The sequence below is a fragment of the Pocillopora damicornis genome, chromosome 9 (assembly GCF_964200805.1).
Source record: "Pocillopora damicornis chromosome 9, jaPocDami1.2, whole genome shotgun sequence".
In the NCBI taxonomy this organism is placed as follows: Eukaryota; Metazoa; Cnidaria; class Anthozoa; order Scleractinia; family Pocilloporidae; genus Pocillopora; species Pocillopora damicornis.
In genome coordinates this window covers 14,361,687-14,373,337 of record NC_142678.1, presented here as the reverse complement: position 1 = coordinate 14,373,337, position 11,651 = coordinate 14,361,687, and the positions used below count along the sequence as shown (strand labels likewise).

General features: G+C 39.1%; 1 protein-coding gene across 1 annotated transcript; it reads left to right on the top strand.

Moving 5' to 3' along the window:
• The first annotated feature begins 893 nt into the window (after nt 1–893).
• LOC113679409 (uncharacterized) lies at nt 894–10,515 on the top strand. The gene is made up of 4 exons (XM_027196366.2): nt 894–1,020; nt 4,535–4,897; nt 8,855–9,217; nt 9,529–10,515. The coding sequence occupies exons 1-4, from the start codon at nt 1,003–1,005 to the stop codon at nt 9,892–9,894; spliced, it is 1,110 nt and encodes a 369-aa protein (XP_027052167.2). The 5' UTR covers nt 894–1,002; the 3' UTR covers nt 9,895–10,515.
• Nucleotides 10,516–11,651: the final 1,136 nt, after the last annotated feature.

The window sequence follows — 11,651 nt, the reverse complement described above, 5'->3', positions numbered from 1 at the left end:
AAAAAAAAAAATGTACAGGAAGTGTAGTCGATTAATAATAATGATTAATTAAACTGAAGTATTGTTTTTGTGTTCAATTTGTTTCTGTCTGACCCTGAATATTGATTTTCAGTGAGAAGACAGATAAAAACCAGATGTGGTTTTGATATGTGATCAAACACACGTGGTTTTCATGTGTTTTCAAGCGATATCAAAACTCTTGTAAGTGATGAATTTAGCCAGTTTTTTAATTGGCTGTCAAACTTATGAATTATTGATAAGTTTAAGAAGATCCCTTTTTTGTTCTTGCGAATATCAGATATCTGCTCCGTACTAACCCCTTATTCAGCTGACAAATTGGTTCCTTTTTCTTCTTTCTCTGATCGTAAATTTATAGACTGCTTATCTTTTATAGAAGGAACGGATCGCATACGCTTTTAGGACATGAAGATCGTGAATAAACATTCGTGACGCTGTGTGGCTTGTTTATCTTGCATATCACACCGAACAAGCCAATAGAACGTGAAATAAGCAACTTTAAACAATCAGATCTTATTCGAATGTTCTTTATTAGTTACGACGCGTGTGAACGCTGCTTTTACTTTGTGAAAACCTCGCAAACGCCTTTACTTCACTTTTCAACGCTGTAGTTTTGAAAAGAATATGGCTACGGATCTTAATCATGTCTAATAAAAGTTCATGCCAAATTGACACCAAAGAAAAGTCCGGCTAATCGAGAAATCCAAATAATCGAGGTCCGGATTATTGAGGTTCGACTCGATGTATCGTTTTTTGAACTGAATGATGCATTGCGCCTTGTATAGAAAAACCTGTTTGAAAGAGAACAACCTGTTCTGATGCGTCAATCATCCATTGTTACGATTTTACTTTATTTTGAATTGATACACGCAACCCCAGCATAGACAGTTAAGCTGGTCAGCAACAGTGTGAGCTACTGAAGCTTACGAGTCTTTGAAGTCTTTTTGCAAGAAGGTCTTCCTGCAAGAAATTTTAGTGCTCTACATGGCTTCAACTAAGCTAGTAAGTGACTCAGTCCCGAGGTTGACCGGGGGGTTCGATTAAATACTGTCTCAAATTTTTGTTGAGGAGCAAAAGCTATCGCATTTACTGTTCATCTGTGTGACACTCCCTAAATACTGTCTTTTCTAATAAGAATATTGCACTTTTGAAACTCTTTTATCCCAAGGAGATATTACAAGTGCTAGTTTGTATCCTAACAGAGATTGACGAATGATGATTTTATTATTATTGTCGTCCATTGCACTGTTTTTGTCAGGGTAGAAAAAAAGCAGCAATCATATCGAGAATGAGCCTTTTGGACGACTTACAAAAGCAAAAAAAGAGCTAAGTTCACGAAAGCAATATTTTCTCCCCGTTAATGAATCAAATTTTATTTTCGAGTTGTCGTATGGAAAACCAAGTTAGACCGTTGTAGCCAAGCTTACAAACAATCTTTTTTTATCTTAACTGATGGAGTGTAAAAAGAAAAAAACCTGGATTACAATGTAATTTTTTCGATGAGAACCTGTTCCGTTCTCCCGCAAGCTTCAGGAAGCAGTTCGTGCTTCTTCTTGATTGTATTCGATGTAGAAATCTAGTTAGTAGTATTGTATTGGCTTGACAATTCACTTTTTGTTTTCGTCTCTTTATATTAAAGCTACTTACGCCATGGTTGGTCTTTGCAACCAGTTTCAGTGGTATCTCGGCCCAAACAACCTTAAAAAATTTAATAGGAACTTTCCTTTGCATACCTTTGACTATCAAGAACACTTAAACACGGGGACTAGCTAGCAGACAAAGGCACAGGCTTGGTAGGGACCCATGGATAATCAAGTGGTTTCCTATTACATGTTAATTTAATTCAATTCAGAATGTCCGCCATTAAACCATAGAACTAAACAAACAGAAAATATGCGACAGGTTAGGAAGATGATAAAGTCGTTCAAATTGTAGCCATAGAACGTTGCAAGCCCCTAGTTTCTATCTGGCAAGACGTTATCTTTATAGCAATGAACGAAATCTTGATGTGTCGCCAGTTTCGTCTTTCGTCTTGCTCAGTCAACCGCAAAAGGAATAATTTTTATGTAATCTGTCGCTCTTAAGCCCTAAATAAAAGGTTTTTTCTGAAAAGGTTTTCGAAAAACTTCAAAGTGCCTGCGACACGAAATTTTATTTTGCATTGTCTGTTTGATAGCTGTATTCAAAACTTGAAATAACCGACCTTAGCGCTTAGCGAGTTATCCTTAACCATTTTTTTGTGCATTGAAAGTACGATTTGACGGCCAAAAAGTGTCCCATGCCATTAGGCGTGCGGCTAAAACGATCATGTTACAGAGCTTTGATAGAGGGTGCGTTCCTTTGGGAGGATCCGGATTAGTATTTGTGATCCAAAATCACACAGTTGCATCAAAGGAACGCAGCTGATCCGATGAACAGTCACCGTGACAGCAGGCGCGAAGTTGAAGAGTGCGTCAACGGAATCGCGCGCTAAATTTAAAAACAAAAACAAGATGGCCGTCGCGTATAAAGCAGCTGTTGTTTCGTTCATAGAGGAACTTGCCGATGATTCAATACCACAAGAAGCAAGAAATTGTGGAGATGAAGAATTTCTATTGTTTCATTTGATAACCAATAGGGAGAGGCAGAGCCATGTCCGCATTGAGAATTATTTCGAACGAATCATACGACTCTCCAGTGTTTCAGACTTGTAACTGTATGGCCAAAATGGACGCGTTTCGATCGTCAATACAAGGAATAAAATGTTATGGCAACTGAAACGAACACAGCCACCAATTCTTAACATAGATTTCGTCATAAGAAACAAAACGCAAACGCAACAAACTTGACATTCAGGCTTGACCTGAACACCGCGGACGATGTAACACAACTCTCGGTAGAGCTTGCTGAGGGTAGGTAGATAACGCTATCGGAAATTATTTCAAGAGTATTTCAACGCTAACTGATACAAAATTACAAGAGATGTGGCAAAATTGTAAGTGTCTCTAAAAGTTTTCACAGTTTTCTACGTCATCACCCGCTAATTCGTTATTAGTCCACGGGACACTTTTAAGACAAAGTACGAGCACTTTAGAGCCCAAAAGAACCGAGTTTTCAGTGTTTTGAAATTTTTATTCTATCGGAATTGGTTTGTACATATGACTTATGTACAAACCAGCCTATGATAAGCTAAATATTTGCGTGAAAAAAAATTTTCGTGTCATGGGCACTTTAACGGTTGTGGCTATTCAAACTTCTCGATGGGTTCCCTAACACCTAGAAAGTAAGGAATAACAGCAAAACCAGTCGCTGGCTCCTTCTCATTGAGGGAATTTTAAATAGCCACAGCGTTAAAGTTGCTCAAAAACCTTTTCAGACTTGAGGGCATATTTTTGCCAAACCTAAGGATCCTGTCACGAAAGAACAACGAACCGACGCTATTTATTCTATTTCGTGCAATGACTGTGATCACCAGTCTATCGGACAGACCAAACGTCAGTTTCGTACACGTTTGAAAAAGCATCAAAAGGCGGTCTTGTTTTGCAAAAAAGAAAATTCAGCTTTGTCGGAGCACATATGCCTAACTGACCATACAACTAGCTGGGATAGGTCTAAAATTTTCATTTTACACCTATCTTTTAGAATTTTAACATTCTCGACATCAACACCAGCGCCTTTGTTCGGAAGCCTGGCATCTCAACTCTGCCTACGCATCTTTTAATTTTGATAATGGCGGCTTACTACCTGAAGCCTATTAACACCTCGTCAGAAAAAAGGGCAGCTAATTAGTGAACAAATAAAAGGACCTCTTGTTGCAGAGATTAGATCACCCCTGATGAAGGCACTTGCATGACAGAGGTGTCGAAACGTTGGGTCTATGAATTTTAACTTCTCGGTTACTTTCATTAAACTTCAACCCAGAGTAGCATCAAAGCATGTCTGATTGTCCACTTGATTACCTCGTGAACTTTAATATATCAGAACTTTCTATTTCGAGTGATTAAATTAGTATTTGAGCAACACACTCCGCGTTAAAATTTTAGCTGTAGTGGAAGCTGATCTAAAAGTCAAAGCAAAATCTGTACTCTACAATCACAAGATGTCAACCCTATCAGCCATGTGGAAATGAATGTACTTGAGCGAATTTGGAAGATACAAAAAGAACACCTTGAGGCTGTGAGGTGCATGGTTCAAAATAGAGCATCGTTTGCCTATGCAGTGACTTAAATGTGAGTCACCACAGAAATAATGAAATCGTTGAGGACTCAGGAAATAAATTAGAAGTACCTAAAGAGATGTGCACAACCTCAAAACTCTCTCTTTCTGGCCACGCACAGTTCTCGGTCGCTTTGTAAGCATGATTTTGTAAGTGCTTTGGGTCAATCATTTTCTCGCTAACCTCACAACTATATTGCCCTAATAGCTATGACCTGCTAAATGTACGGCGGTAAATGATAAATATTTTAGATTCCAGCCATCATATATAAGGGATCGCCTCGTTAAGCCTTAGTTTTCCGTTTTTCTTTCAACCTTTCAGACTTCAGACGTCACCGTAGATTACATATCGAAGCACTGCCCAGAATTTTTCGATGGTGGCTGCCCATATGCCAAGCTTGCCCAAGAAAAAGAAGACGTCTGTGGCAAATGTCCTCCTTTCAACAATGGCTGCCCTTTCAAACAATGCAAAACCGTGGGTGAGCTTCAAGACATAATGGGTTTGATGCGTGACCAGTCCAAAGGTGAAGCTCAATGGATTGAATTTTTGAAGGACGTCGTCTCTCTAAGTAAGGAAAAACAAGTAGGGTACGGAACTGACGCCCCGCCAAGCTTCTTCAAGGGTGGCTGCCCCTTTGCCAAAGACACTGCAGGAAAGGAGATTTTGAAACCTGCATACGCTGTGGTAAGTTATTTCGGTTTCATGATAAAAATATTAAATGGAAACCGTCGATAAAAAGCTTTAATTTCTAACGAATATCTAAAGTGTGGCAATTTCTTTTCGTTTTCTTTCTCTTAGACCATTGCCAAACAATTGTCACTGTGTAGTGTTTTTCCCACTTTCAGAGCAAATCTCGAAACATGAATCATCGAGTTTCGATTCGATGTATCACCTTTTTTTGAACTGAATGATTCATCGCACCCTGTATGGAAAAACCTGTTTGATCGAGAACAACCTGTTTTGATCCGTCAATCATCCATTGTTATTTGCCTCGATTTTACTTTTAAATTGATACACGAAACCCCAGCATAGTCAGTTGAGCTAGTCAGTAACAGTGTGAACTACTAAAGCTTACGAGTCTTTGAAGTCTTTTTGCAAGAAAGTCTTTCTGCAAGAAATTTTAGAGCTCTTCATGGCTTCAACTAAGCTAGTAAGTGAATCAGTCGTGAGGTTGACTAAGGGGTTCGATTTAATATTGTCTCAAATTTTTATCAAGGAGCAAATGCTATAGCATTTGATGTTTAATCTGTGTGACACTCCCTAATTACTGTCTTTTATAATGCCATCCATTACATGGTTTTTGTAGGATAGAAAAAAGCAGCAATTACATAGAGAATGAGCTCTTTGAACGACTAACAAAAGCGAAAAAAAAAGCGAAGTTCATGAAAGTAATGTTTTCTCATGAATGAATCAAATTTTATTTTCGAATTGTCGTGTGGAACTGACCAAGTAAGACCGTTGCTGCCAGGCTTACCAACAGTCGTTTTATGTCAACTGATAGAGTTTAAAATGAGGAAAACCTAAACGATGAGAACCTGTTCCGTTCTCTCGCAAGCCTTCAAGAAACAGTATATTGAAATGTTGCGCTTTCGAACTTTCCTTTGCATACCTTTGACTTTCCAGAATACAGGGGAATTAGCTAGAAGACAAAGGCACAGGCTTTTTATGAACCCATTGATAATCGAGAAGTTTCTTAGTCCATTTTACGTTAATTCAATTCAACATGTCCGCTATTAAGTCATTAAAGCAAACAAACAGAAGATATGCCCCTGGTTAGGTAGATGATAAAGTCGTTCAAATTGTAGCCATAGAACGTTGAAAGCCAACACTTTCTAACCGGCAAGACGAAATTCTTTATAACAATAAACAATATCTTGATGTCCCGCCAGTTTCGTCTTTCGTCTTGCTCGGTCATCCGCAAAAGGAATCATTGTCATGTAATCCATCGCTCATAAAACTTAAGTCTGAAAAGGTTTTTGAGCAACTTTAAAGTACCTATGGCACGAAATTTTATTTCGCATTTTCTGGTTGATAGCTGTATTTGAAATTAGAAATAACCGACCTTAGTGCCTAGCGAGTTATCCTTGACCATTTTTTTGCGCATTGAAAGTACGATTTGGCGGCCAAAAAGTGTCCCCAATAAGCGCGCGGCCAAAGCGCGATCATGTTAAATAGCTGTGACGTAGAAAACTGTGAAGACACGTCGGCAACTATGATGGAGAAAAGAGAAATCTAGAAAAAAAGACGAACGTACTGCGTGGCTGGAGCGCCAAATGATGTTAGCTTCAAGAATAATACACATATACCGGTAATAACAGCACTGTAACGAGGTAAATTTTAAAAGAAAACTATTTTATTGAATTACATGGTAGCGAATCCAAACGCCGTGTGAAAGTCCATGTGTACGAAATAATCGTTTACAACACTGATGTCAGTTATTTGCCATTGAGCGAAATGGGTCATATGGCAATGCTGCACTTAAACTAAGAAAGTTTTTCTCTATTAAAATCCCTAATTGAGATTAACTTGAAACAGATGACTATAAACTCACTCGTTTTCCGTTTGACCGGGTCGACGACGATAGCCTCTGCCTTTGCATTCTCCGAGGAAAGGAGCAACTTGCAGTGAAACTGTCAGATGACTTCTCGGCGAAAAAATCACCGTGCCTCGTGATACAGCTGATTCTTTCGTGAAAATTTAGCTTTTGGTTTGCGAAGAGAATTACTCTACAGTAACGAAACTCGAGATCACTGACCTGGGGGAACTTTCGCGGCACTTAATGCGAAGGAATAAAATATTATGGCAACAGAACCGAACACAGTGACCCATTCTGAACATAGATTTCGCCTTAGGAAACAACATACGAACGCATCAAACTAAACATTTAGTAAGGGGAGTTTTTTTTGTTCTAATCTTAACCTGAACACCGCGGACGAGAAACCATCTTCGTCACTCTTCGTCGAAATCTTCGTTTGATGCACGCGCCTCTCTTTTTCGCAGGGCTGAACCGTACCTTTAACTTCTATTTCCTCTTTACTACTTGAGTGCGATGAATCACAACTCTTGGTAGAGCTTGCTGAGGGTAGGTAGATATCACTATCGGACATTATTTCAAGAGTATTTCAACGCTGACTGATACAAAATTACAAGAAATGTGACAGATTTGTTAGTGTCAACTGAGAGTTTTCACTGTTTTCTACGTCATCACTCACTCATTCGTTACCAGTCCACGGGACCCTTCTAAGACAAAGTACGAGCACTTTAGGGCCCTAAAAACCGATTTTTAAGTGTTTTGACATTTTTCTTCTATCGGAATTGGTTTGTGCACACAATAAGCAAAATGTTTACGTGAAAAGAAATTTTCCGTGTCAAAGGCACTTTAATGTTGTAGCTATTCAAAATTCTCTCGATGTGTTCCGTAACACCTTGAAAATAAGGAATAACAGTCAAACCAGTCGCTAGTTACTTCTTATAAGGAATAATTTTAAATAGCCACAATGTCAAAGTTGCTCAAAAACCTTTTCAGACTTTAGGGCATATTTTTGCTAAGGTAAAGAATCCTGTTACGAAAGAACAACGAACTGACGCTATTTATTCTATTCCGAGCAATGACTGTGATCACGAGTATATCGGACAGACCAAACTTCGGTTTGGTACACGTTTGAAAAAGCATCAAAAAGCGGTCCTCTTTTGCGAAAAAGAAAATTCAGCTTTGTAGGAGCACACATGCCTAACTAACCATGCAATAGAGTGAAATAAGTCTAAAATTATCATCACTAATCGACGTTACCATCAGCACCTTTGTTTGGAAGCCTGGCATATCAGCTCTGCCCACGCTTCTTTAAATCGATGATGGTGACTTCCTACCTGACGCCTATTAACACCTCGTCAGAAAAAAGGGCAGGTAAAAAGTAAGCATATAAAATGACCTCTTGTTGAGCGATTAGATCATCCCTGATGAAGGCACTTAACAAGAGTGTCGAAACGTTGGGTCTGAGACTTCTAACTTCTCGGTTGCATTTATTAAATCTTTATACCAGAGTAGCATGTCTGATTGTCCACTTGGTTGCCTTGTCCACTTGGTTGCCTTGTGAACTTCAATATATCAAAATTTTCTATTTTCAGCGATTAAAGTAGTATTTGAACAACACACTCTGCGTTAAAATTTTAGCTGTAGTAGAAGCTGATCGAAAAGTCAAAGCAAAAGTTTGTACTCTACATTCAAAAGATGTCAACCTAGTCAGCTTTGTGGAGATGAATATATTTGAGCGAATTTGGAAGATACAAAAAGAACACCTTGAGGCTGTGAGGTGCATGGTTCATATGTGAGGTTGACGAAATAGAACCTTGTTTACCTATGCAGTGACTTAAATGTGAGACACCACAGAAATAATAACATCGTTGAGGACTCAAGAAATAAATTAGAAGTACCTAAAGAGATGTGCACAACCTCAAAACTCTCTCTTTCTGGCCACAAACACAGTTCTCGGTCGCTTTTTAAGCACGATTTTGAGAGTCTAACAGCTGTGACCTGCTATATGTGTAGCGGCAAATAGTAAATGTTTTTAATTCCGGCCATCATAAATTAGGAATCGCCTCGTTAAGCCCTAATAAGTTTTCCGTTTTCTTTCAACCTTTCAGACTTCAGACGTCACCATAAATTATATATCAAAGCACTGCCCAGCATTTTTCGGTGGTGGCTGCCCATATGCCAAGCTTGCCCAAGAGAAAAAAGGCATCTGTGCCAAATGTCCTCTTTTCAACAATGGCTGCCCTTTCAAACAATGCAAGACCGTGGGTGAGCTTCAAGACATGATGAGTCAGATGCGTGACCAGTGCAAAGGCGAAGCTCGATGGATCGAGTTTTTGAAGGACGTCGTCTTTCTTAGTAAGGAAAAACACGTAGAGCACGGAACTGTCTCCCCTCCAAGCTTCTTCAAGGGTGGCTGTCCCTTTGCTAAAGACAATGCAGGAAAGGAGATTTTGAAACCTGCATACACTGTGGTAAGTAATTTCGTTTCAGAATGAAATTGTTAAGTGGAAACCATCGATAAAGAGCTTTCTAGCGTGTAGCAAAGGTGCGGGTATTTCTTTCCATTCCTTAGTTTTTAAAGCAATGCCACACAATTGTCACTGTCTAGAGTTTTTCCCACTTTTAAAGCAAAGCTCGAAACATAAATCATTCTACAGAATCTATTACCTGAAGTAAAGAAAAATGTGATTAGCTCACGGCTGATTTATTTGAGCTGTTGTATACTGGTTCCTGGTGGATATTCTCTTTTCTAGTTGAACTTTATTTTCACTTGAACCTGCAGTATCCATATTCTTTGACTGTTGAAGAGATCGTCAAGAACTGCCCAGTTTTTGGCAAAGGTGTGTGCCCATATAAAGCTCTTATTGATGAAATGAAAGGAATCACCGGAAACTGCCCTAGTTTCAAAGAGGGATGTCCATTCAAGAATCTGACAACCATGGGTGAGTACGTAGGCAAACTGGCCGAAATGCGAGATAAGACAGCTACTCCTAAGGTTCGAGCTGCATTCGAGAAGTTGATGAAGAGGGTTCATGAGATCTCCAAGGAAGCTGAAAAGAAAGCAGGACCCTGGCCATTCCCTCTAGATACCTGCCCAATCTTTGCCCGTGATGCGCACGGAAAGCGTATCATGCCAAAATACTATTAGGTTTCCTCAGAGTGGAAGAAGGAGGATCTGACTGAGCTAACTGGTGTTTGAGTAGTTTTTTTTCAGGAGTGACTTTTAATTCCATTTTGGTGTCTTGTTTGAGGGTACGTTTTTAAGTCAGTCTGTTTCCTCCCGATATTTTAACTTTTATATACAGGTTGTGGTGTTGGGATCTTTATTGGTTGGGTGAGAAGCCTCGGTACATGATGAGATGATGAGATAGGTATCAAATTATCTATGAAAAGCTCCCGCTCTTTCAGCCGGGCTGAACGACCCCGTTCCTTAGTGTATTGTGTATTGAACTGCCTAAAAGGTAAAAGTAAGTGATGCTACTTTGTAGTATTTGTTCTATGTGTTCCTTGCTACGAGATGTCTCGGTGTTGGGCTTTTTTTGAAGAGCTTTTTTTTTACTTATTTGGCAATAAACAACTCCCCTCCCTGTTTTCAAAGTGTTTATCCTTTAACGAGACTAACGTAAGGATTTCCAGGTCATTCTTTGGTCATAATTGCATCTGATCTTGTCGTCAAGCGCAGCTTCAACACTGTATCAGTATTCAACCTTTTATCTAGGAATATAATAACAATAAAGCTCTTCTCTTTGGGGTTTTAAAATGATTGTCACTTTTAGTTTGTTGTGATTTAACCTCGACAACTTATTTCTGCATGGGTTTTTAAGGGAAAATTAACATGAAATTATATCCATATGTTTTTATGTGAGGGAAGCCACTCGCCATCTCAGTTGCAATTAGGTTCGCATATATTATTGAATTGTGTCCTTTATCTTACTGTCAACGAAATAGGGTCCCTTTCGGAAAAATCTTCCCACGTGCGCTACTTTTAAAGAAACCATTAAAAGAGCTATGGCTTTCCAACACCGCCAAAGTTCAATTGATCAATTTCTATTCAAGCATACAAACATTAACTTATACCTTGCAATATTAATTGTAAACTTTCAACTTGTGATTCAAACATTTATATAAGCCTTTTGAAATCCAATTAGAACATTTAATCATGCGCTCGAAACACACAAATAGTCTGCTAAAACTTCCAATTAATCAGGTTTAACCACAGGCAGCCCAAGTTCTAGCTTTGAGAAGATCATCTTACGAAATAGCAGTTATGGCTAAATTATAAGAGTTTCTATGGGAATATTTACGACCGCTCTAAGGAATTAAAAAATACGTCAAATTCTCACAAAAAATACTTCAGCTTACTTCCACAGTACGTTGCTTGTTATATGACCGCTTTCTACGTTGAAGGGAACTCATTTTAGCGAATTATCTATTTCGAGGTTCCCTACGTACATTAGGGACCTTTAGCAGTCAGGACGGCAACGCCCAGGAAGTCGTCGATTTAAAAATGACTATATATTTATAGCTAGAATTTCTCGAATGACAGGATGTGTTCACCATTTCTTACGGCGCCGCGAGTTAAACTCAGCATAACGTATGAGAGCGGCGTTGAGTCCCAAATAGAAACTTAAATGATTTGCCGTCGGGGTTTCCTTTCGCGGATCACACAAATTTTGATGATTTCACGTTGTTATTTTGCAGAGGACGGCTAGGAAATGTACACAGTTTTAAAACGCTCGCGCTGAGCTATTGTTCTACTCATGAACTCTTTTGTTTTCCCACGTCTTCGTTGCCGTCGCCGTCGTGCTTTGCTTAAAGTCCCTATTATGTACGTGGAAAACCTCGAACAGAATTAAAAAAAGGCGGGTCGACTTAAGCCATCTTTGAAGAGCCGCAGTAGGATCT